Below are 27,105 nucleotides of genomic sequence, written 5' to 3'. Positions count from 1 at the left end.
CAAAACCTCCCCTACAGAGGATTCTGCGGCATTTAATGCTCTAATTGAGAGGGCAGCTAAGAATCACGATGTCCAGCTGCATGCTGACCCTATTGAAGTGGACTTTCTGTTTGATACCTTTTCCACCTCTGAAAAGACTGTCAAGACTCTGCCAATGTTGAAGGGTGTCTTGAAACATGCTGCAGACATTTTTAAAGAACCCACACGTGCCAGGGTTATAAACCCCAGAATTGAAAAAAAGTACAAGCCGGCACCTGGCGACCCTACCTACATCAAGGGCCAGTTGCCGTTGGACTCCTGGTTGTTTCTAATGCCCGGAAGAGGGCAAATTCACAGACTACTGGTGATGCTCCTCCCCCTGACAAGGAATCTAAGGTGCTAGAGGCATCAGGGAAGAGGGTGGCGGCTCAAGCGGCCAATATGTGGCGTATTTCTAACACGCAGGCGCTCTTGGCCAGATATGACAGGGCACACTATGATACACTTGAAACCCTGTTACAACACTTGCCAGATGAGTATAAGGAGGCAGCAGAGATGCTCATTCAAGAAGGGAAACTCATCTCAAATGCTTCTATTAAGTGTGCACTGGACGCAGCGGACACCGCGGCCAGGGCCATTAACACAAGTGTAATGTTGCGGCGTCAAGCCTGGCTCAGAATCTCCGGGTTCAAACCGGAGATACAGACCACCATCCTCAATCATCCTGTAAATCCTGATCACTTATTTGGACCTGAGGTGGACACCACCCTGGAAAATATCCAAAAAGACACTGAGACTGCGAAGTCTATGGGGGCTCTCCAGTCCCAGCTGTCAGGGGTAGTATTTTTCGTCGCTCAAGCAATAGAGGTGCTTCCAGAGGCCAGATGTCGCAGCAAACACAGTACACTAAAAGTGGTGCACAAACCTCTTACAACAAGCAGGGTAGAGGCGGATATCGCGGCAACAGCGCCAAGGGCAGAGGTCGTGGAAACAATAACTCCCGATCCTCCGCCGCCAACAAACAGTGACGCCTTGTCACTGCCCCCCGACCATACAACACCTGTCGGGGGGAGACTCCAACAGTTCCTGCCAGTCTGGAAATCCATCACCACAGACAGGTGGGTCAGGAAACTTATCCAGTACGGTTATTGTCTGGAGTTAACATCCACTCCACCCAACATCCCCCCAAAGCAACGTCCTATGTCAACAGAGCATTTGCACTTATTGCAGCAAGAGGTGCTCGTCATGCTGCAAAAAGGGGCAATCGAGCTCGTGCCAGTGGAACAAAGAGGCTCGGGAGTGTACTCCCTGTACTTCTTGATCCCAAAGAAAGACGGGTCCCTGCGGCCCATACTAGACCTCAGGCCCCTAAACCAGTACATTCTCTCAGAACACTTTCATATGCTCACGTTGCAGCAGGTTCTTCCGTTGCTCAATCAAGGGGATTTCCTCGCAACATTAGATCTAAAAGACGCATATTTTCACATTCCACTACATCCGTCACACAGAAAATACCTCAGATTCACCATTCAGAATCAGCATTACCAATTCAAGGTCCTCCCTTTCGGAGTGACCACAGCGCCCAGGGTGTTCACAAAGTGCCTGGCGACAGTGGCTGCGCACCTCAGGAGACAAAATGTTCACGTCTACCCTTATCTGGACGACTGGCTTGTCCAAGCAAAGTCGGCCCAGCAGTGCGCTGCCAACATGTCCCACACCATTCACCTTCTTCACGATCTGGGATTCTCACTGAATTATCCAAAGTCACACCTTCAGCCCGCCCATGTGCGGCAGTATCTAGGCGCGACAATAAACACTCTGGCAGCCACAGCACAGCCAAATTCACTGAGGATCAACAGCATTCAATTGCTGATCCAGAAAGTCAGACCGCAACACTCGCTTCAGGCACGAGTGTTCATGCAGTTGATAGGCATGATGGCCTCCTGCATCTTCATAGTCCCACACGCGAGACTACATATGCGTCCGCTTCAAGAGTGCTTGGCACGTCAGTGGAATCAGGCTCACGGACAGTTGAAAGACCTAGTGTTGGTGACCGGTCGGGCATACAACTCTCTGCATTGGTGGAATCCACACATCCTTTGCAAGGGCCGACCGTTCCAGGAGCCTGTTCCACAGATCATCCTAACAACGGACGCTTCTCTCCAGGGTTGGGGAGCTCATGTACTCCACTACACAGTGCAGGGACTATGGACGACACAGCAAAAGAAGATGCACATCAACCACCTAGAGTTGATGGCAATCTTCCTGGCAATGAAGGCATTCAAGATACATCTGTGCAACAAAGTCGTGTTGATCCGGACGGAAAACATGACAGCCATGTATTACATTCAAAAGCAGGGAGGTACACACTCTCCACAGTTGTCTCATCTGGCTCAGAGCATGTGGAAGTGGGCCATTCAGAGGAACATCTTCCTCATGGCGGAACACCTCCCGGGCAAGGACAATCAGATGGCGGACCTGCTCAGCAGGTACAGCCACCAAATGCACGAGTGGGAGATACATCCATCAGTGCTCCACCCGTACTTCCAGCAGTGGGGTCATCCAGAGATAGACCTGTTCGCCACAAGGGAAAACGCCAAATGCCAAAGCTTTGCCGCCAGGTTTCCGCACCCACAGTCGCAGGGCAATGCGATATGGATGAACTGGTCAAGCAAATTTGCGTACGCTTTTCCCCCAGCACCTCTAATACCGCTGGTGGCACGAAAGCTAAAGCAACACTCGATGACGCTCATCCTGGTTGCTCCAACGTGGGCCCGCCAACCATGGTACACCACGTTTCTAGAACTTTCCGTGGTACCGCATCAAAGGCTGCACCTCACACCCAGACTTTTGACGCAGAGCCATGGCGACATTCAGCACCCAGATCCGCAACAGCTCAACCTGGCGATCTGGCTCCTGAGGTCTTAGAGTTTGGCTACCTCAACCTGCCTCCTGACTGCATGGATATCATACGGGAGGCCAGAAAGCCCACCACCAGAGCATGCTACGCGGCAAAATGGAAGCGGTTTGTCATTTATTGCGTGGACCACGATATTGACCCACTTGACGCGTCCACGCACAACATCATTTGTTATCTGTTGCATCTTTACAAATGCAATCTGGCATATGCTTCCATTTGGATACATTTAACCACCATAGCGGCTTATCTCCAAAACAGGCAGCATCTCTCCCTTTTCCGAGTGCCTGCCATTAAAGCTTTTCTAGAGGGGCTCAAACGAGTCATTCCTTCCAGGACTCCACCTGCTCCTGAATGGAATCTTAATGTGGTACTCACCCGACTGATGGGTCCACCTTTTGAGCCTCTACCTACATTCATGCGAGATTCAGTTCTTAACATGGAAAGTGGCTTTCCTTATAGCAATTACGTCACTGCGACGTGTTAGTGAGCTCCAGGCGCTCACTGTACAAGAACCATTCATACAGATTCACTCCAACCGGGTGGTGCTGCCCACTAACCCTAAATTTCTTCCAAAGGTGGTATCACAGTTCCATGTCAATCAGACTATTGAACTGCCTGTGTTCTTCCAAAATCCAGAGACAGTGGCTGAAAGAATGCTCCACACTCTTGACGTCAAACGAGCTTTGATGTACTACATTGATAGGACCAAAGATTTTAGGAAGACGAAACAACTCTTTGTTGCCTTTTCTGCCCAACACAAAGGCAACCCCATGTCCAAGGCAGGTATAGCCAGGTGGATCGTTAAGTGTATTCAGATTTGCTATCAAAAGGCTAAGCGCACTTTAACAATCCCCCCCAGAGCCCACTCCACCCGTAAGTTGGGGGCCTCCATGGCTTTCCTTGGAAATATCCCTTTAGAAGACATTTGTAGAGCAGCCACATGGTCTACCCCACACACATTTACGAAACACTACTGTGTAGATGTGCACTCCAAGCAGCAAGCAGCTGTAGGGCAGGCTGTTCTAAAGACACTTTTTCAAACATCTGCAGCTGGCACAGGCGGCCGCCGCTAATGGAGGGTCTGCTATATATTCTATGCTATAGATATGAATTCAGCAGCCCACATGCCTCGAACTGAATATGCTACTTACCAGTTGCATCTGTTCTTGGCATGTAGGGCTGCTGACATTCATATCGCCCACCCTCCTCCCCGGCGCCTGTAGCGGCTGCAGAATTTACACTTACTCTTAGCATGGCCATCGCTCACACTGTTACACTCCATCTTCGCCACAATGGCTAAAAACAATCTGGGGATGGAGTCGATGCCGATGCGCACTGTAGTCCAGGGGACGAGCCACCTATCTCATGATACTTCGAAGACTCTTCCAGACCCAACACTAGGCGGCGATCTATGCTATAGATATGAATGTCAGCAGCCCTACATGCCAAGAACAGATGCATACTGGTAAGTAGCATATTCAATTCCAGGCTTCATTGTGGACAGTTGCTCATTCTGGCATAGAAAGGGTATGACATTTCAGAGAGATCTTGGGACCCTGTTAATTTTATTCATGGCCACCAATTACGATTAGTTAAACAGTTCCCCAGGAAACCGAAACACTCTGCCAAGTGCCTGGGGCAGGGGTTATTTCCTGTTGGGTTTTTGTAGAGCATATTTAACAGCATTTGAGACACAGCTCTATGTCTTGCAAAATCTTGTGTTTGCACTGCCTTTCTGCTCTTGACCGTTCATACACTTGACTTACCGTCCTCACCTATGTTTTGTTGCCCCTTTTTGGTTCCCTTTCAGTTATTCTTGCCTTGTGATTTGCCTTAGATCTCTTGTTTGTCCATTGTGTTAGTCTGTCCCGTTTGTGATCATTGTGCTGGGCTGGAACTTTCTCTGAGACGGCCCTGGGATCAGCACTGGAATAATGGTTGACACTTGATCTCATCACAGTAACATCTGTAGCTAGAGCAGGGAAAGGAGAATATTCTGGTGGTTATTATACTTACATTTACCCACTTAGCTTGGTACTAATGCTTGACTACTTACTAGTTCTATCCAGAGCACATATTCCACATCATCCCCTACGGTAGCCTATGTAGAAGTCAAAAACCATCAAGTCCAGGTTATACCATTTCCATTTTCTAATTACAAGTCATTCAGTATCTTTTATTCTTTTCCCGTTTTCCACAGCTTTGTCTTTTCAAGTGTGTGGGTTGTCCACACCTCCTGAGAGATTTGCTTAAGGCTGAATTTTGCGGGGGCCCACGCCACAAACTGCAAGCTTGACAATAATGTAGGCCTCATGGTAGAGAATTGCTAAAGGTTTTTGGAAACCGAAAAGGTAGGACACTGCTGCCCTTAGTCAGTAGCAAAGAATCAAAGCAGTTCAGTTTTGTTGGCAACAAGTAATAATAAATCTGTGCCTCAGAATAGACTTTACGTGAAAGCCTGGGAAGATCCTAACAGACTTAAATTGCACAGAGGCCTACTAAAATATTTAAAGATGTGGTTTTGGCTTAAAATCTAAAACCAACTGAATTTAATCAGTTTTTGTTAGAAGCGCAGCATTGCTTCTGACCTCCCACAAGGTCACAGATGATATAAAAAATTACATTGATAATGTCACTGGTGACATAACATATCACCTCACCATTGACCTCATCTGTGACATCGAAATCCACTGCATGTCTGGCACCAAGAGAATCATCAAGTGAAGAAATGTAGGTTCCGCTGTGAATGGCCGTCCTTGAAGGATCACCCTCTTCTGAAAAAAGAGAAAGATATTGCCTTTTAATCCTGGTAGAAGGTGATTTGGAAAATTACTTCACCTGCTTTATCAATCTTGACCTCTGGCTAGTAGCGACTCAGATTAAATTGAATATGGCATGGCACTTGCAATGGTGCTTTTTAAGCTTAGATCCAGTATATAATCTGACTGATGAAAGAGCCATTTTGTCCATTTATCTCTGTGCCTGTTCCACAGCTGAGAGCTGAGGCTGCTGAGTGCACAGGCTTAGTAATGATAAGCTAACAGAGGCTTTACTAGAGCCCTTGACATTGGAAAAAGGAATGATGCTGGGCATCAACTAGGCAGCACCAGAGTGCAGAAGGGGATATATTTGTGAAGCCCTCTGGTGGTATCGGCAGACGTATGCCGGCTGCTGTTCTCAGTCTAAGCCAAAAAGTGGTTTTGCCTGCAGCTTGAACTTGAATAATTCTTCATTGGTGATTCGGCTGTGCATTTTCTAGTACAGAGGCACATATATTCTGAACAGAAAGGTGAGGTAAGGTGGTTAATTGATACCCAGTGTTGGACTTCTCGTAGAGTGTCATTGAGTCTCGGAATGTCATCAATGGAAGAGGTTTCAAGATAGATCTGGGGGTCGTCTGCATATAGGTGGAAGGGAATGTTGGCTTTTTTAAGTACGGGGGCGGAGGGGTTCCATGTAGATATTGAAATGTTGTGGGGAAAGCACTGATCGTTGGGGGACACCCCTGCTGACGGGGTGTAGGTTGGACGAGAAGGTTTAGATTTTTATTCTTTTGGTGCAGTTGTGGAGGAAAGAGGAAAACCAGTGTAAGACCACCTCATCTACACCTACCCTTTCTTGCAGAACCTTAATCAGTAGATTATGGTCAACCGTGTCGAAGGCTGCTAAGTCCAGGAGAATGAGTAGGCAGCATTGGTCCGTATCGAGTGACTTGTGGATATTGTTTATGACGTTTAGGATCACAGTCTCTGTGCTGCAGCCGTTTCTGAAGCCCAATTGGTTGGGGTCTAGACGGTTGATGCTATCCATGTGGTGAATCAGTTGTCGGAGAACGCACCTTTCCAGAGATTGGAGACGGGTCTAAAGTTGTTCAGATCATTGGCGTCCAAGCCTGTTTTTTTCAGTAATGGTGTGACTTGTCCAACTTTGAGGCTTTCCAGTATGACTCCGGTTCTCAGGAAGCTATTTATGATCTTGCTCCAGAGCGGGGCTAGTGAGAGTTTAAGCTTTTTGGCCGGTTGGGCAGGTATAGGATCTAGGACGCGAGATGAAGGTTTGGAGGTGGGGATAACAATTGGGCCCTGTCTCGGGGTGGTGAGGGTTGGAGAGGGAGGAGGGGAAGGCGAGGGAGAGATCGACTCCGAGACTTTAAAGAAAGTTTTCAGTGAAGGCTTTATTTTGATATAGGACTTTCTCCTCCTGCTAGTAAGTCTCTCTCTAGCAAACGCTGCAGGATCGATGGCCGTTTTTCTTAAGGACTCCAGCTTGCTGTCAGGTCAGGCGTCCGCTCGTCCCAAGGCATCTCGAGGCAGCCACCATAGGGGAAAGAGAAAGGGACGGGAGTTAGTGGGAGGTTCGGAGACTCAAGGATATAAGGACCAGGAGTGAGGGTAACCAAAGTGCACATTGTGAGTATTTACAGCCGTAGTGAAGGAGTGCTCGTGCTGTACTAGGAAGAGGTTAACAGAACTACACGGGGCTTTACAATGCTAGGCTACTCAGTAGGATGGACCCGACGTCCCACCCAGCCCTCCACTCTGCCCCGTACCTGTTGGAGCCACGCTCCTCCCGTGGGAGCGTGGCGGGGCGACTCGTGGGAACGGTGGCCTCCGGGCTTCTGCGACTCCCCTAGGGTTTTCAGGTCTTGGGCCGCACAGTCCTCTCCGTTCGTCCTCCCTTATGCGATGTGATACACTCCTTTCTCCTCCGGGATAACACCGTCTGTCGTTTCCGGGGTTCTCGCCGCATTTGACGTCGCGTCTCTGGTCATGGGTGGGGCTTCGGTAGTTGCATACTCCCACTTAAAGGGAACCGGCTCCTTTGGATCTTTTTCATGCCACCATCGATCAATGTCTCGTTCTGTCAATTCCTCATGCTGGCGGTACTCGGGCTGCTGAAAGGATGTAAGGGAAGAAGGTAAAAACGGGGTGGCGGACCACCAGTCCATTTCCGGTGTCTGTACCCCCACTGGTGTACCCGCCCCGTCACAGGCCCTTTATTGATGAAGGCTTTTCTGGGTCCTAAAAGGGATTATCACTTTAAAAAAGAAAAATTATTTAAGTCCAGGCAAGGTAATCCAAACTGTTTATATTCTGAAAATATTATGCATCACTGTGCCGTGCATTCTGTTGTTGCCTTTACTGAGGTTGAGGATCAGATAACTGCAGAGTTTATTGGGCTCTCTTCATCCCAGTCAGGCACAGGATCTGCTGCAAATAAAACCGAATGTTGCTCTGATATTGAGTAGTGGTTACTGGGGACAATCTGTTGAAGAGTTACATTTGCTTATACCATTTTTGGGTTCAGGTGGTATATCTGGGTAGCTTGGATTTAGTGGCTTGTGGCTTTTAGTCCTAGTTCACAGTTTCTCCCCCTCAAGTCATTTGGAGTTCCGGGACAACGGGTTGCCTATGGTAGCTCTCCTTAATTTGTTCAAGGCATTTAGATTTATGTGCTCTTAGAAGGCATGATTGCTGTGCCCTATGCCAATTAATTTGATGGCGTAAACTTTTGGTTAGTTGTCCTGGGGAGCAACTGTGTAAGGCATCTTACTAGAAAATAGAGAGCAATGTTCGATTAGATGCCCTAAGCATTCTCCAGTTATATTTGTCTGTGAGGGATCTACACTAATCTGGTAGAGAATTCTAGCTGCAGATTCCTTATCTTTGAATATCCCTAGGCGTCTGTCTCGATCCGGAAAATTTTCAAGCAGTACCCCTGCCTGCTTGTAGGTGGCATTGTCTGTGCCGGAAGTGACGTGCGGGATACCTATATAGGCACCACTTTGACACGCTGACATCAGTTCTTTCCTTTCGGCACCAAATAGCACAGATTCCAATTGAGCTACCAGTCAGTTGCTTTTTGAATGATCTTTTTCGACTTTTTGTTGACTCTTTTGAGATTTTATCTCCTGGTGTGAGGATGTCACCAAAGAAACCGGCTGGTCCCGTTCGCATAGAAGGTCCCAGGACCATTTGTGGCGCCCCTCCAGAACGCGAAGAAGTCCAAACTCATTGACTTCCCCGCATTTGTTGAAGCCCGAGAAGAGGAAGGGTCTAGTTGGGGGCTGTATCAAAGCAGTACCAGAGGGGGGATGGACCACATACCCCCACCCACCTCCTTGTCTAGCAGACCACACACTGGCGCTCCACTGCCTCCCAGACATCTTCACAAACCAGAACCTTGCTGTTATACACTCCACCACTGCAGATATAGTAACGCACAGCCCTCCACGCAACCCAGCAAAAAATATTACAATTCTAACTCAGTGACAGCCTTTTTTATTTCTTTGTTTAACTAGATTGTTAGGAGATGATTATTGGAAAGCAAATGTCTTATTGGTGTACCGCCACCCTATATCCTTTCTTACTGTGGCAGAGAGTTCTGAAAGAGGTTCTAAACGACTATGCACAGATTTCCACTGCATCTTCTGATGGCGTGAAAGATGTATATAATCATACTGTTTGAAATCAACAATGATGAAACATGGTACTAACAATTATCATTGCTTGCTAGAAACAATGTTGTAACATTTGAACAGGAGAACATGCTGTTGCATAGTCTGAAACATGATATATTTAGGAAATGAACGTTGCGACATGTAATACCTGGGCCATCACAATGCGAAGCAACAACCTACGCACAGATGCCGTATGATTGCAATCCACAGATATACATGCTGTTTTTGTATGTTCATTATTTTGTGTTATCCTGCACACTGTAATGTGGGAGAGAGAGCAAAGATTATAGGGAACAATGTAACCAAAAACCAATAAAGATATACAAAAAAAAGAGAAGAGTAAGCGTCTGCACTCCCGGCCTTGCCAGTATGCGGGGCCTGACACAGTGTCTGCTCCGTGCTTTCCTGGTTTTCCCTGAGCGACCCCTAATCCAGCTGAAGGAATTTTTTTAACCCCTTCGATGCTTGTGACGGAACCATTCCGTCATCAGTCACGGCTGAGCTGTGCTGATGACGGAATGGTTCCGTCACGACCGCACCCTGTTCTGGAATGTCCAGCACAGGGGTGGAATCGGCGCCGCACGGAAGCGGTTAAACCATCCATCTCATCTTTCGATGGCCAGGTTCCACGGGCTCCCCTACTGGGACCATACCAGCTGGTTCGCCTTAGGCACCATTTGGACCCATTGGATCTTTTGTTAGATCCAGAGCAGAGCCGCTGGCAAGACAGACTTTCTTCAGCGTACCCTCTAGTTCCATGACCCCACGGAGGCCCCTAGGTGTTGCATCCCTATCATTTCCGACTCGAAACTGGATGAGCGTCGTCTGACCGAACGACGTTCTACCCAGGGCCGAGCCAGTGCCTCCTAAACATCTTCCTCACCTGGTACCCTTATGGGGACTACGCAGTTGAGGAAGACAACTGGTATGAAGAACTGGGAGAGATCAGTGGGTTGGACATCTTACCTGATACTGGCCTGTTTTCCCCTCCTTTTGTGACTATGGAGGAGGGAGAATTTTTTGCAATGGTGGTCCGCAGGGCAGCTGATGTCCTGGACCTTAACTTACTCTCAGTGGTTGTCAAGACTAACGCCTTGGCGGAGGACCTTCAGCTACTCCCATTCAATGAAGCCCTTATGGATGCCCTACTTGGAGCCTGGGCCAAGCCCTGCACAGGGGCTCCTGTCGCCGTTACCCCGCAGCTGGGAATCATAATTTCCTTACACAGCACCCTACCATAGAGCACCCTCCCTATACCACCTTCTTCTTGGACAATCTGTTTCATCGGGCATGTACCTCCTCCCTTCCAAAGGTCGTCACTCCCTTTCATGTAGGCCAGAGCATTTTCCTACCTACCTTCTTTGCTCTGCCTCATCCCTTCAAAGAGGAGGAGAGACTGCACCATCTGGACCCAAAAATTTGCGTTCACGATCTACCTTGACCACACAAAAGAGATGTCGGTGGATGATCAACTATTCGCGAGCTATGCTGGCGCCAAAGAAGGGAAGGCTGAGAAGGAGTAGACCATCTGATGATGGATCATTCTGTGCATTAAGATCTGCTACACAGTAGCCAAGAAACCACCCCCTTGAGGGCTTGGAGACTCACTCTAGCAGATACAAGGCGCAACCACTGTGTTAGCGTGCAGCGTTCCTCTCCTGGACATCTGTCAGGCAGTGATGTGGACATCAGTACACACGTTCACAGAAAATTGCCGGCTAGACAGTCAGGTCCATTGTGATGGGCACTTCATCCTATTGGTCCTACAGGACGTTTGGTTCAATCAAGTTCGCAGACACCCTCCGGGGAGGTATTACTTGGGTATCTATTTAGAGGCAAGGAATCAGCAGCTAGAAGTCTCCATCAGATGAACAGATGACTTACCTTCAGTAATGCCTTATCTGGTAGTTACTCTATCAAGCTGCAGATTCCTTGCCGATCCTCCTTGCTCTGCAAACCGGTTCAGGTGTAAGGATTACCTTTTTAGGTCCTTTAACATTTTGACAGCCGCGGTCAGTTGTCATCATGGCTCTGTGCTCCTGGCATGGAAAGTTGCAAAAGTAACTGATGTCAGCATGCCAAAGTGGTGCCTAAATAGGTATCGCAGACGTCACCCCCGGCGCAGATGACACTGGTGCGAAGCAGAGTGACAACAACTACTTGCATATAGGGGGACTGCTTGAAAAAGTTCTGGATCTAGTCTGACAACTGGGGATATTCAAAGGTAAGGAATCTGGAGCCACATATCGTCTCTACCAGATAAGGCCTTACCAAAGTTACACAACGTTTTTAAATGTGGAGTGTCTATTTGCAGCTAACCAGATGGATGTTTCTGTTGAAACTATGGTGCTGAGCCCACGGGAACTACTGTCTGGTGTATGGCTTTACACCATTTCAAATCATTCACATGGTCTTGAGCAGATTCAGAAAACATAAACAACAGTGATCAAAGTGGCTTTGACTGGCCCAAGAGCAGCTCTTGCATGGATCTCTGGTTTCTCAGGAAGGGTAGAGTGGGAAGGGTGCCTATCTTTACATGTCTTCTTTCTCGGGAAGTGAGGTTAGATTGTAACATTTAGATGTGAACAGCATACACTTGCACCTTAGGTTTCTGAAAAGCAAGGGTTTGTTATACATGTTCTCTCTGATGTCATGGTAAATAGTAGATGGACGAGTACCAGGCATGTTTAAAAATGTAGGTGGTTTTGCTGTTAATGTGTGATTTTCTTATTAGAATGCATTAGCAGATTAGCACTTAAAAAAAATCAAGAACCTTAAAGAATAGAGTAAGAATCTAGTCTTTGAGAATTGGCTTATATGCTTGGGATATCCTACTGAATGTATTTTAAAAGTGCTACATGATTTTTTTCTAGTGTTTGACAACAATAACGTATGTGGCAAGCATACCCATGGGCCAGTAATGTATTAATCATAGTTAATACTTGTAGAGCTGTTTACAGTATGGTTATGTTTATTTGACCAACTCTCAAGTTTTAGACTGTACAGTATTAAGGTGTTACACACCTGTTGAAGGTGATAAAAATGGCTTGGACCATTTATTCCACCCATTTCAATTTTTGTTTTTAAAACTGTGTCTGTTATTTATCTGACTCTGCCTTTATTCTCACACTTAAATGACAAGCTAACAGGCAAACATCTATGTTCATGTTCTGTACTTTGCTGAGAATCTTTTGACCAGAATATAAAGCACTAAAACATTCATAAATTGACACTTTAGAAATGCCTGTAGGTCAAAGATATATGTCCCAAATCTTGATTTCCAGAAGAAAATCAGGATTCTACATTAGTCAAACTGTTTACTTCATTTAACTATGAAGAAAAGTACATCAGATTTTTTTTCTACCTTTAGTGGTAACATATAACTTGCATATTTCAGAACTGTAGATTTGATAAGATACAGTAAAAAAATTGGTTGTACAAATTCAATATTATAATCTTAATGATATTTTTCCTACAGGCAAAGCGCAGGAGGTAGAGGCTGAATTAATGCAATCACACCAAATAGAGGCAACCCAGCTGCATAAAAGAATTGCTGAAAAAAATGAAGATTTGAAAAGAACAGTTACCAAATATGAGGAGATCTTGGAGGTATAAAAGTTAGTTTTTAAGGTTACTGGTTTTGCAATGAGTTGTTTCATGTTCAAAGTGCTATTTTTCTTCCGAATTCGATGTGATCTGAATTTTTTAACAACCTCTCAAACTTGTATCTCATTGTACTATTGCAGGAGGGGATCTTTGTTCAAACTTCTCTTAGCTTTTGGAGGACAATAACTGACTGTTAGAAATGGGATCTCTGGTTGGCTAAGACTTGCGCCAGAGCCAGGCAGAGACCACCACTCTAGTCAGGGCTGGGGAGTTACAAGCCAAAGATAACCCCTGCTCATCCCCTTGGTAGCTTGGCACGAACAGTCAGGCTTATCCCGGAGGCCATGTGTAAAGCATTTGCGCGCTCCCACAACATCATCATCCCAGGCACACTACAAAAGGAACTCCACACAAGGTTATATAAAAAATAGCCTTTGTATTCTTATAACACATTAGAATAGTAAACACATAACATACACTGTGCCAACTGGCACGGGCAATATTCATAAGGGATTATATACACATGACAGGGCCACATGGACCACTGTCAGAACCATCACAAAGCGAACTTGGTAAAAGTAAACAGATCATAAACGTACAACCAGTAAACACTGGTAATCACTGTACTTAGCATCAGCCTGTAACATAAACTACATTATGCACAGTATCACATCAGGCGTGAATTACACTCTGCACCAACCTCACAAGTCTAAACACCTTAGACCCTAACCTCCTAAGCAAAACTCACCTTAGGGGCGTAAATCACACAGTGAAGCATAATCTCACTAGCATAAACCATGATATGCAGAACAACTTAATAATCATAAACCATATTTATAGTTATCACCCAAGGTGCATAAAATATATTACACACATTACATTTCCTAGCACCACAATCACATTAGGGCCTGGCGTCCTACAATTCTAACAATCCCCCTGGCCAACTGGCCATCCCAAAAAGGGGGACTCAAATGCCCTATGTCCACAAAGTCAAGGCTGCTGCCTAGGCAGCGAAAGTCAAGGGTGTGCCTCTGCGCAAACCAAAAACGTAGCAGCTGCCCACTACTTGCTGGGCAGCTGGTAAAGTGTAGGGCAAAGGAGTGCATCTCACTCCTAACTTCACAAGATGTGCCCCCAAAGAACTGTGCGCCTAAACGGTGCAGCTGGCACTAATTGCTACACAGCTGTAAATAGTGAAAGGTCTGGCACCTCTGTGCCACTTCTGTCCCTCTCAGGGACTTTGTTAAGAATGGCGCCACATGTTGCAGCTGCCCACGCTCGTGCGGCGCAGCTGGGGAGAGAACAAAAGTGGACCCTGGCACAACTGTACCCTCTCGGCCTTGCTGAGGCTCTTAGCACAATATTGCCCCTGTTGGAGCCACGCACGGGCTCTGAGGATAATCAGATCCCCAACCTTGGAGCCATCTAGGCTCTAGAAATAAACATGCCCCATAGAGTTGGAGCCATCACAGGCTCTTGAAACCAACAATGCACCCAAAGGTTGGAGCGGCCCACTGCCATCCGGGGCCGCTCTGGAAAATGGCACTGCCATCGTGCCTGCACAGTTAGGGGGGCGCGGGCCCCTCGGGCCCTCTAAGCATAATTGCCAATTCGTTGGAGCGCCCCCCTATCAGGCAGGGGCCGCTCAAGAAATTATGCAGCCATGTCCTCACTTACCGGGATCCCGCGCAGGGGGGCTTCTCTTCCTGGATGCGGCGGTCTTTTCTCTTCACCTGCTGGCAGGCACCGGCAATGTGCCTCGAGCCCCCTCCGCCTTCAATCTGCACTTGGTGGCGCCTGCGGGGCTCTCCCTCAGCAATGGAAGCCCCGCTCAGGTAGGCGCCATCCTCCTCCCAAGCTGCTTCCTCTCCTCTCGCGGGGGCATTCGCGGGACTTCCCTTCAAAACCGTAAGTCCCGCCCACCGTCAGGCACTACGGTACCTGACTTCCTGTTTTGCCGGCATTCTCCTTCCCGGTGCCGCGGCGGTGATCTTTTGATTCCGGGCACAACGAGTGGTAGACTCCCTCTTTACTACAAATAGAAAGCAGGGTGGACACCCGCTCAAGTGGCAAACATGCGGGGTGGGCACCCGCCGAAAAAAAACTCAGGAGGCCATAATCGCGGGATGGGCACCCGCTAATCCATAAAAATGACCCGCAAAGACGCAGGGTGGGCACCTGCTTAACCAAAGAAAAATAAGCGGGGTGGGCACCCGCAAAAGCCCGTAAGGATGGGGGAATCCCTGCGAGGGGGATTCTCTTTCTCTCAGCAGCGCTGCGCTGTGCAACCCCAGCTCCTCTTCCTGGGGAAATTTAGAGGACACAGAGCACAGCGCTCCCATGGCGCTGGAAGGCTGTATCAAGCCTTGGAAAAGTAAAAGGTCCAAGAAGTCCTGGGGGCATCAGGGGGCAATGTAGGTTCCAGGGGCCAGCACACAGGGCCCTCCAGCAAGGAGGTATCCCCCATGGCAGTCCCTCCTGGGCCCCACCAGCAACAAGCCCCCCTCTGTCAGGATCCACAGCAGAACATTCTCATGGGGTCACAGACCCTTCTTTTATACTACATTTTCCTTTGTCTAAAAGGTGCAGGGTCTGGGGGAACCAGATACAACTGGTTCAGGGGAGCTCCTGAGCACTTTGTTTTGCTCAGCTCCTCTCTTCCATTCACAGCATAGGCCAGGGACATCAGACGCACCACAGGAGTTGGAGCCATCATTATGTAGGGAAGGCACAGCCCTATTTAGGTCCCATGTGCAACTCCTCCCACCCATCTAAATGCAGATCTCCCTAATCACCACCGGGCAGACCCATCCTGGCTCCTGGAGCCAACCACTCCAGCCAGCCCCTGTCAATCACAAGCCAGACATGCAATTCACATCAGGCAGACAGACACACTGCACACAGAAATGCCAACTTCTAAAAGTGGCACTTCTCCACTAGTCGAAATAAATCTGCGCACACTATTGCGCAGCCTTTATTCTCACGAGTTCGCACATAGCAAACTCGCCCCTGCACACCTCCCATACCAGGAACTACCAGGGACACACATATCCCCCATGCATTAATATGGGAGGGCAGGCCAGTCTCACCACACATACACAGAGAGTGCACCCACTTTACACTGGACCACAGTGCTAAAGTGTGCAGAGGCCTAAAATCACCAACACCAGGTTACAGAAACAGGCTAGGAGAACGCAAAAGGTTTCGGGGTGAACCTGTCAAAAGGGCCAAGTCCAACACTGTCCAATTATAAGTGCCTATCAGAGGAAGTAGGCCAGGCCACTCCAGTGCTTGAGTGCTAAAAGTATCATTTTCCAAGTATATAAAGTCCCCTACAAGGGTCAGCCCAAGTGTAAGTTAAATTAGGTTTGTAAGAGAAGGAGGTTGCCTTCATATGCTTGCTGCATCGATCATTTTTAGATCTCACTTAAAGACAGCTTTCACCTGTATGTTGTTAAAGATCTGTTGTGGACAATAGCAGCAAATACTGCGGGCCTTGTGTCAGGCCATTGCTTACCATTGGTTGACTTTTCTGTCAGTCTGATTTGCTAGCCTCTTATTGGATGGCTTACATTCTTTGTCTCGTGTGTGTCCCTTTCTTTGAGCGCAGCCTCTTTACTACTCTTTTGATTGGATGACTCGTAGCCCTCCGCCCCTGCAATAAGGGAACTACTTTTTTATGTGTTATTTAGCTGCATCTCCACTCAAAGCCCTGCCCTATATGAGTAGCTAATGTCATGACCTCTGTCACAGCAAAGCAGTTTGGGTTTGGCGCTATGAAATACCTCTGTCTAGTCATCAGCTGCTCCACCACTGTCCATCAAAGTTTCTAGGTGCTATTGACCTGGAACGGCCAGCCAAACCGGTGGATCGGGGCCTCGCTAGGAGCTTTAAGAGAATGCGGTTATTTGGCTCTCGTCCAGCCCTGCCCTTATTCTTCTTTTTTTTGTTTTTTTTTTTCGTATCCTCACCCATGTGTATCTGAGGACTGTGACTATCTAATTTGATGATCATAGCAGGTCACACCATTCCTACATCTTATTTTATGAATCCATCAAAATATTTGCGGTAAGCGAAAAGTATTGGGTAAAATGACTTGTTTATTGGATTTCTTTCTTGCTGTTTCATAAAAGACTTTCAGAGAACCACAATGACAAGATAAGGGGATAGAGGGAAGTATGAGGTTTGAAACTCGGAGGAGATGGAAGGGAGGGCCTTTCCTAACAATACGCAACCATACCAAAGAACAAAAGATTACGAGGGTGAATGAAGGATCCTCAAGATTCACCACAAAACAGTCAGCTAGAAAAAGGTCCAAAGGGTGAAAGTTGTTTTATGTGGACAAAGCGTGTGTACCTAGACAAAGGAACATTAATGCTTGAGCCGAGAAGACCATATACTGCTAGCTTAAAGTTATTTTGACCAGGGTCTAGAAGGCAAATCTTTGTGGAGCAGGAGCAGCAGAACTGTCGAGCAACCTCAGGAGCGAAGCCTCTGCACCAAAGTGAGTGAAATGGGCCTAGAAGGCCACTCACTTCTTATTGCCAAACCTTGGGCATTGAAAACTTCCCGAGAAAGGACAGTCTAAAAGCCACAAAGCCAAACAGTACGCAAGGGATTATAAAATACATGAATGGTGTGAAGAAAGCCTTTCAACCAGATAATTTCAGCAGGACTAGCAGCCTTTGTAAGCTACCTAAAAGGAGTCAACTGTAGATTGTATTCATGTGCATGCAAAATTTAGGTCATCAGGAGCTGCATTCTTTCCACTGCTACTGCTTCTCTTGATGTTTGTCTGCTTCCTTTATCCTCCAAAGCTGGGTTTCTCACTCATAGAAGGGGAAACTCACTGGACTGGAGTCAAGATGGATGCCATAAAGACTGTGGAGAATGCTTTCAGCAGAGGTGCTGAGCTAGTAGCTCCTGGCAGGCCTTCCTTGTCAAGATAGTTGAACATAGCCAAACACCTCTGGATACCCAGATAACCATGTCCCTAATATTGGACACTGTCCTGGTGAATCGGCATTGTAGACTGTCCGGGAGCAATTCCAGTAAAATTTCTTACATATTTCCTCAAAATGACTCCTTCAGAGGAGAAGTGCTGAGAAGGCAATTTCCCCCTTTGGCTACTAGAGCATGATGGCCATTTTCCCAGTCCTCCCAAAACAATTCCTGCTGAATGGAAATACCTTTAACTTCAAGATGATAAACAACTAGGCTACTCTAGAAATCCAAGTCTGGTCTCCTAGAGATAGTAGTGTTATGGGAATAATCCCAATCTCTGTATAAGTAGTCAGATTTCTTGGGAAGGGAGTTAAAGCAGATGACACTAAGCGTCCTCTGTGTGTCTCAAAGAACATTTAAAAGGGGGCGAAGACTGAATATCACTAGCTCTAACAGCATGGAAAGACCAAAAAGTGGGAAAATTGTTGCAACCATAAGGTGGCTTAGTGATCTCAGGATGACTTGGTGATACTATTACAATCATGGTAAAATGAATCCATATATTCCACAACCTATGAGTAGTAGAGAGGTTTTCCTCACCACTTACCATTTTCCTAATAATATATGGTTACTGATAGTTTGAAGCAAAGTGGTATGCTTCTTGTTATGTATAAATAAAAACAGGGGGAATAGTACTAAAAAAGGGGTCATGTAAGCACTAGCCACAGAATACTACCGAGGGAGTCCTGTATGCAGCAGCAAACTCTTCATATGGTCTGGCATAGGTTCCCATGTGCTTTGAGGGAGACCTACACTTGAGGTACTGGAGCTGATACCACCGCAACCATGGCTTGTGTGGTCCAAAGATTTAGGGTTTGTCAAGCACCCCTACTGAAAAGGGCACACAACCTAAAGTTTCAATGCCTTGGAAAGTAAATGTCAAACCCAGCATAGGTTCTTATTAATATCGATGTGGGTGTTGACCCTACCCTGGGCCAACTCCCCGACCCCTTGAGCTCAGCTTATGGTTAATGGATGTCATCTTACTACTTGCTGATTTATGATGTTGTGGCACCCTACCTGTAAAATGACCATGCTGCCAACCATCTGAATATTATGCCTCTCTTTACAAATAAATGAACGCAAAGTCCAAAAAGGGGAGATAGAATGATGAATATAGGAGACGGTGACCAAAGAGGATGGAGCTGCATTCACCCTGGACATGGTGTTTGAAAGGGTAGGACTGCTACCTGGCAAGTCGCAAATCCTTTGTTAAATATAAGTTAATCTATCACATGCTAGACAACCCTACCACAAACTGAGAAATTGAATGAGGAGAGAAAACTAGAAACCCTAGGAGAATTGGACTTAAAAGATATGTACCCAGTCAGTCTGGTGTTAGTCAGGCTATCCTTCTTTTCTTTTTCCAAAGAGAAAATTGTTATGGGTTTTGGGTTTTAGTCATTTTTGTTTGATTTAATAAAGTACATGAGAGATAATGTATTAGCTTTGGACTTACTTATGCTATGTAAGAGGGGCGTTCCCGCTGCAATAGCGTTCGATTTTTGTGCTACCCCGAGCGTGCAGAAGAAAGATCAACAGAGCAATTTATTGAGCAGTGGGTGCAGGATGTGCTGAAACTAGGAGACCTCTGCAACTTTTTTGTCATTGAACAGGAACATGGAGCGCTGGGCCCCCACCACAGGCATATACACCAGTTAATAGACCACACAAGAAACAAGCGCCAAATTCTGTACTAAATAACAAGATATTTATTTTAGAACAAATCAAAAATATTTTAGTAATGACCATAGGTTGCGCGCAAAAGGAGAGGTGAGAGGATAGTGGTGTTGGGTAGAGCAAGTGTGAATCAAAGAATAAAAGGAGAGTTACTTTGATATTTTACAAATACTAATAACAAAGATCAGTTAACGTAAGCCTGTCCATATATGATTTACAAGTATTCTGTACATTTTTTATGTGCATTCAGTGCAGTTTCCAATGGTAGGACACGGTGAAGGTACAGGTCTTGATCAATGGGAGTGCGTCGACGTTTCGACTCGACTGTGCAATGAGAGATTCAAACCTTTGCTGCGAGTCTTCATCAGGACTGTGTGTTTGCAACCTACACCTGGAGCCAGGCCTGGCTACACAGGCAGAGACATCGACGGACATGTTCTAAACTACTTGGTTTTGCATGTATAATACTCAGTTCTCCCTTCACAAAGACTGCTACAGCATAGGAAGAGTTTTAAAGATAACAATTAAAACACATGGTTACCATGAAAGTTATAACAGATATTAGTTGTGATTAGGGCACATATCCATTTTACATGAAAGTTATAACAGATATTAGTTGTGATTAGGGCACATATCCATTTTTCCCTCTCTATATTCTCGTACATCAAGTCATGAAGCTTTTTTATTTTACTTCCGTCATACATACCTTTCACCAACAGGAAGGGCAAGTTATAAACAAAATGTAGTTGGATATAGCTTGAAAATTGATAAGAATTAATGTAATGGCGAAATGTAAAATGCACAAGAATTCATCCAATTCTTCGACTCATCAGTTTGTACAAATGTTCTGTTTTAAGCTGGAGCTCTTGACTTTATGGTTCTAAGACGTATTGTCGTTGTTGTTGTTGCTGCTTTGGTTGTTTTCCTGTTGGCCGTTGAAAGGCCTTTCACTTTTAGACCCTTTAAGAGGCATTTCTCAGAATTCTGATCGGGAAAAATGAAGACAATACAAATCCAGAATTGGGATTAAAGGGTTAAAATTGAACAGGCGTTGTGTGTCCAGCGCTTGCTAGAAAGAAAGGTGGTGGCCTGTGATTGGAGTCGAAGGGGGCTGTTTGGGGAGACGAGGCTAATTGCGAACAAATAGTAGATTACAAATAGACTTCTGAAATGCCCAGAGAATAAAAAGCTGTTTTCGACTTCTGCAGAATTTAAATAGTTCCGAACCCTGGCAAGGAGCTATCATAGTCTTTAGTCCTGATTTTGAGGTTGGTAGAGAGTGACTTTTTCTTCTGACTTACCCAACAAATGCTTTAAGTCTGACAAAAATAATTCTGAGCCGGTGGTCAAGTGCGAATCAAAGGTAGCGTGGGAGTACTCTGAGGTGTCTGGTGCAGAAATGAAGAGTGGGCTCTGGGTTTGCAGATAAACCTAAGCGATCATCCAAAAGAACGGATTACTTGAATGTTTTTTTACACAGGTCTTTTGGGTAAATTATTTGCAATGTTTTCTAGTTTGTTTCTAAAAGTTAAAGACATATAGTATCTTCACATTCCAGCACTTATAATGTTGAGTCTTTAGCTATTTGTCTACATTTGGAAGCTAACAGTTAGTGCCATTACTTCTGTCCTTACGGATACACTCCCCTGTTGTTCAGTAACCTAACTGTTAATAATTACTTAAAAGGTTGTCTTACTTCATGTTTTGAAACTTCCACAGGTACTTTGGGGTTTGGCATAGTTTAAAACATAGATTATGAAGAGGCATTATGCCTAACAATATAGAAGGTGTAAGTGAGATGAATGTGATTTAACTTGTAGTGCTGTATATTTTATCATTTTGTGTTATTGAAGTAGTTAACTGAATTTTTTTAAATGTGTAACCCATCTAGCATATCTTTTTCTGAACACTCTTCTGTGTATCTAGGCAATTAGGAGAATTTACACCATGCACACAAGACTTTATGAAAATCACTGCAGCTTTATCCTATTCATTGCTGATATGCATGAGGTACCAATGATTTCTTTGTTTGCTGTGGTGTGACTTTTTCCCCTAGAAATATCAGACCTAATCGATTAGAGCCTTGGCTCATAAGTACTGTTTGTTTGGCCTTTTATATCTAAAATGCTGAAAGGCTTTTTGCGATCAGGGTGTTGGAATATTACTTGCATGTACCTGGCATGTGATTGATTGTGTTTCTAGATAGTAAACCTAATTTCTTTTGAAGTTTGTTGTTTGCCTTGCCTTGCATTATAAAATGTAACTGATTGTTTCTTTAGCGCCCTGAACGGCGAAGGAGGGTGTGTGTGTTTGTTTGTTATAACGACAGTTTGGTTTGTGTTTGATGCTGATTAGTAGTGCAGATCTTCGCATTTGCTGCTGATAAAATAACGTGTTAAAGAACTAGGTTTTATCATATATACTATTTTTTTCTATTGTTGTAAAAATTAATAAATCATCAAATGTACTTGCGTTTAAAAAAATATCTATATTTATACTGACATTTTCAAAGTGCAATATCACTAGGAAAACAGATTTCGGTCGCGCATATGCATCACGTATCTGAGTTATAGTTAAACAATCAAATTAACATAAAATATAGTTAAGGCGACCTAAAGCAAAGTGAATCGCAGTACCAGTAGGAACTGGAGCAGCGGGCTAAGATACCTGTTTGCTTGCAGAGAAATGCCATTTTGTTGTTTATAACGCATTATATGTTCCCAAAAAAATAGCAAACAAGAATTGGCATAGCCAATAGGTCTCGCCTTTGGGATGTTATAAGTTTTTAGTTATGTTTTATATTATTGTATGTGCCTTGTAAGACGGGCAACTGCAGCGTATTTTCTTAAACACGCCCCTTGCCGGCGGCTCAGGAGAGGCCCATTCCACTGGTAGGCTAAGAGAGTTGAATACGGTGTGAATGAATCAGCAAGTCTGTCAGCAGCTCCAGCAAAGCATGCGGCCATTTTTGAATGGAAATCATCCAAAAGAAGCATTCACCATGCAATATAAACATATCTCACATTACAACGGTGATTAGGCGGACAGGCCAACGAGGTACAATTCAATGAGAGGAATACGAGACATAAACATTAGCAGGTATGTAGCAGGAGAAAAACAGCACGATCAGCAACCCGTTAAGCTAAGGCCTACGCGGCCTGTCCACCTACAAAGCAGGATAATTAAACCGGAGTAGACACCCAGACATGAGAAAGAGATCGATTCAGGAAAAGCAACCCACCTCTCGTACAAGAAAGAAAGGAAGAAAAAAAGGCCATAGAACTAAATAAAGACAAAACAAAAAAAAAACAATCCCCCCACCCTGCACCCCTGCTATGGCTACGGCCTGACCCCACTAGCAGCGTGCCTGTCGCCCAACTAACTAAATCCTAAAAGAAGGAAAAGAGTGGAGGAGGAGAAGTCATACAGGCTCCTGGTCTCACCCACCCCCGCCAGAAGCAAACTACCCCGGAATATAGTCAAAACATTGAAAAGTAGCAATTGCAAGTCAAACAAACCGGGGAAGTTTATAAAAACCGCCCGACTCCCGCATCGTTATAGATTGCAAGTCCTGTGTCCAATGAAGCCGTTACATCAAACCCAGACAATCAAACTCATCCCTGGCCCTTCCGATCGTTCGTACGAGCTCTCACCACTAGAACTGCCATGTTGACAGGGGAAGCAAAACGTTCAATAAAGTCAAAATCAGGACAGTAGGATCGAGTCCAAAGTTCTAGTGCACGAAGTCCAGAAATCAAACAGTGATACCCTTCCACCGACAGTAAGTCTCGAGATCGTAGTAGAACCAACTGGAAGGAGGAAAAAGGGAAATCAATCCGGTATGTACTGAGAACGTTATCCAGGAATAAAAGATCGGCTGTGACCATCTTGGGCGATAGCGGCAGGGAGAATGATGAGTTTTTGGTAATTTCGCACTCGCAAACCGTTGTTCGGGAGCTGACAATATGCACCAGTCCTGGTTTCCGCACGGGGCCCTCTGTTTCTAGCGAGACCCGCTTCACGGGTAACACAACGTGTTTCGAATCGGGCAAAGGGTCGGAGTCCGGTCTCAAACAAATAGCCTCAGCTGTTACGACCATTTTGTGGATGATAGCGGTGATCTGAGAATGAAGCGCCCCAATGGCGGCCAGTACGGTTTTCAGCGACGGCGTACATTCCGCCCGCTCCATCTCCTCTCGCGAAGCGACAGATCAGATCCTTAACCCCGGAGGTCGACTACTCCGGGGCAACAGGCACAAGCGGGGCGGACGCCAACGGTGGGCGACCAGTCGATCTCGTGATCTCTACCCCGTCACTGCCAGCGAGGATTCGGACCCGTCGACCCCGGGGGCTCAGCAGGGTCTTCGGGCAACGGACCCCCGTCCACAGCCACAGATGCAACTTGCCGCTGTACCCTTTGCATCAACCGGACCACGGGACCACCATCCAACCCAGCTAGGATATTCTCCACTTCGAAGGACCGAACGCCGCCTAAGTCTCGCGGCCGATGTTGTTCAACTCCAACCCGGATGGGTCAGAAATCAAGGCCCCGGCTTCCACGCTGGGTTAGGCCGAGAATGAAATACGGCATAACTTCATCATTAGAGGCGATAAAATGTTCGGGGTTGCATCTGTAGGCTCAGCAGCGGTTCAGCTACATGGGAGTCCGGTGCGAATTCAGGATAATATCAGGATTTATCAGCTACCGGCGGAGGTCGGAGGAGCCGGGAGCTTACGCGGCCATCTTGGTTGCTAGTGTAGCTCTTCCCCCACATATCTTTTTTTAATGTCAGATTTCATTAGGTTCTGCGCAAAATGACTTTGAGTCACAATATCTACAGAAACACACTGTATGAAGGCACCCGCTAAGTCTAGCGAATATTTTAAAACCTGTAATTTACAATAACTTCTAAAAAAGAAAGGCGTGCATGATCGCAAAATGTGATTAGGCTTCTATTCAAATATTTAGAAAAATAATTCTAACCATGGCGTACACGTGCACAACAGTCGGAAAATCTCCAAATGATGTCCAACATAGCCGCCTAGCTCACACTCTGAAAGCTTTCTCCTTGCCTGCTATTGGTTAATCAATTGACCTTTCCACCCCGTCCCGGCAGCTTACGTGCACGATCAAATTGCAGGCTGCTCTTCCGGAGCGCCGCAGTGAGGCAGGCACGTCATGACTCCCTTCTGCCTCTCCTAATTTACAACACAAATTGCTTCATACTCCACTGGAAAAGCTCAAGCTATGCTGACTGCGTAAAAAAGAACTGCAAATTTTACTCAGGCAGGCTGAGAGCATGGGTGATGTTCAATCCCAACATAATTAATACAATTAACGCATGAATTCAACCTGATTGTATTGCACGTTACTCTGACGTGACAACCCATGAATAATGCATGCCACAAATGCACACGGTTCAGGTCATCGGCCAGTTAAAATAAATGAATGAGTAACTACAACATCTCTGCGTCAGCTACCATTCACTCAAGCTCTCAGACAACTGCCAAACACATATTGAATTAGCCTTGTGCAACAAAATAACTGCTAACGCCTCATTGTTGCTGATGCAAACTTTTACGGAGTTATAGAAGTTTCCCCAAATACGTATATGTTAAATTTAAGAATACAAACATCAAACGTTTCATTTTCAGAATCACAATGTACATTTCTTGATTTGTAGGTGGCAATGACCACAAACAGGACTTCTATGAAACAACTAACCTTGTGCCAAAGCTCACATTTACCCATGAACAACTGTGCTCTTCTGACCCTGGAGTCCTGCAGAATTTGGACTGTGCGTGTGCATGTGGCATGTGAAGGGAGGGTTGGTTAAAAAGAATGGTGCGAGAGAGGAGCGGGGGCAAGTGAGCACTGCAGCACGGCAAACACGCTAATGCAATGACCACAAACAGGAGTTCTATGAAAGTTAAAGGAGAAGACAAAGAGATCAACTAAACTTTTGCCAAAGCGCACATTTATCCATGAATAACTGTGCTCTTCTGACCCCCGACTCCTGCAGAATTTGGGCTGCAATTGTGCATGTGGTATGTGAAGGGAGGGTTTGTTAAAAAGAATGGCGCAAGCGTGCATGGCACCGCAGCAAACGCGCAAATTAAAAACAGATGGTGACATGAACCGAACAGATGGTGCCCCTGCTCGTAACGGCAAGCAATAGGCTGTAGGTAGATACATTTCCTGGGAAAGGTGGGACGTGCACCCGGCTTTGCCCAATTGCGTGCTGTCTTTTTAGAAAGACGCACACAAAGCCCAATAGAAAAAATGCTAACAAAAAAACACATGAACAAGCGTGTGAAAAGTCCAAAGTGATTCCAAGAGATCGTTTTCCTAGAGCAGCGCATGTGGGCTGCGCTAGGCTCGACCTAAAAAAGAGATGGAAACTAAATTTACGATCCACCCCCCAGAGACTCTTCACTAAGGGAATGTCTGATCGGACAACCTTTGGGGTGGGAATTGTATGCAGAAGTCTAGATGTAAAGGGCATTGATAATCCAGAAGAATGACATGAGAAAGGTTTGGGGTGTCCTTTGATGGTGTGGGTGTGGGAGAAGTGGACGTGGAGTCATGCATAGGAAGCTCGTATGGTCGGGTGTCATCCCTGAGGAGAGACGTAAAGTATTAAAGGATCATGTCCCAGTAGGTTACCAGGGATTATTTCTGTAGACCTTGCTTCTGTTCTTTAAGGAGTCTGCCTGTGCCCATCGAAATACTTCTGCTCGCCATTGTGGAATCAGGAGAGGCGAAGCAGCTTTCCATTTTATCGCTACTTCCCACATGGCCAGGATTACGGCAAGACCCGTGAACGAGTTGTGGGCTTTTTTGTTTTGGGACAGGGGAAAAGGTTGAGAAGGCAGTGGCACGGCACGTCATGTCAAGTTGCTACTGGCCTGTGGCCCGAGAGATGTCTGACAATACTCTGTCCTAATTAGCTTGGAGTGCTGCACAAGCCCAGAACATGTGGAGCTGATCCACCGAGTCTTACCCACAGTGGCGGTACCCATCCGCGGCAGAGGGTTATATGAGATGGACGGGTTTTGGGGTTAAGCGAGCCCTCTGTAGTGTCCAGCTTTGTATATATTTAAAACTGGCATTCCCGGGACCTTACTGGGGTATTATTCTTATGCCTCAGTCAACTCCAAGTCATGTAACGGTTGCCCTACGGAGTCCTCCCATCTGGGCAGCAGATGTCAGTGCAGTAAGGGTGGTCCCATTTGAAAGCCTGGTGTAACCAGGTGTAACTAGACACCTACTGTGTCCTACAGAGTTTAGTGCTTGCTGGACTGGTTCTGAGCCTCGGATATCCCAGTATCGTTATAGTGTCACTTTGAGTGCCCCGTAGGAAAGCCTTGCTGTTTCAGCCATGGAGTTCTTGGTAAGTCATTAGCGTCCCGTTAGCAAAGAGGTCCAATTCACTCACATTTGTCAAGAACTAAA

General features: G+C 46.0%; 1 protein-coding gene across 4 annotated transcripts in view; it reads left to right on the top strand.

The window, feature by feature from the left end:
- The window catches only part of GOLGA4 (golgin A4), a 717,645-nt gene that overhangs the window by 512,944 nt on the left and 177,596 nt on the right, over positions 1 to 27,105 (top strand). For all 4 annotated transcript variants that reach the window (XM_078688271.1, XM_078688272.1, XM_078688270.1 and 1 more), the window contains one exon: positions 12,838 to 12,968. In XM_078688271.1, coding sequence (XP_078544397.1) covers positions 12,838 to 12,968 — 131 coding nt within the window. The remainder of the gene's footprint in view (positions 1 to 12,837; positions 12,969 to 27,105) is intronic.

The sequence above is a fragment of the Lissotriton helveticus genome, chromosome 4_1 (assembly GCF_964261635.1).
Source record: "Lissotriton helveticus chromosome 4_1, aLisHel1.1, whole genome shotgun sequence".
NCBI classification, from domain to species: Eukaryota; Metazoa; Chordata; class Amphibia; order Caudata; family Salamandridae; genus Lissotriton; species Lissotriton helveticus.
This window is presented reverse-complemented; position numbering and strand designations above follow the sequence as displayed.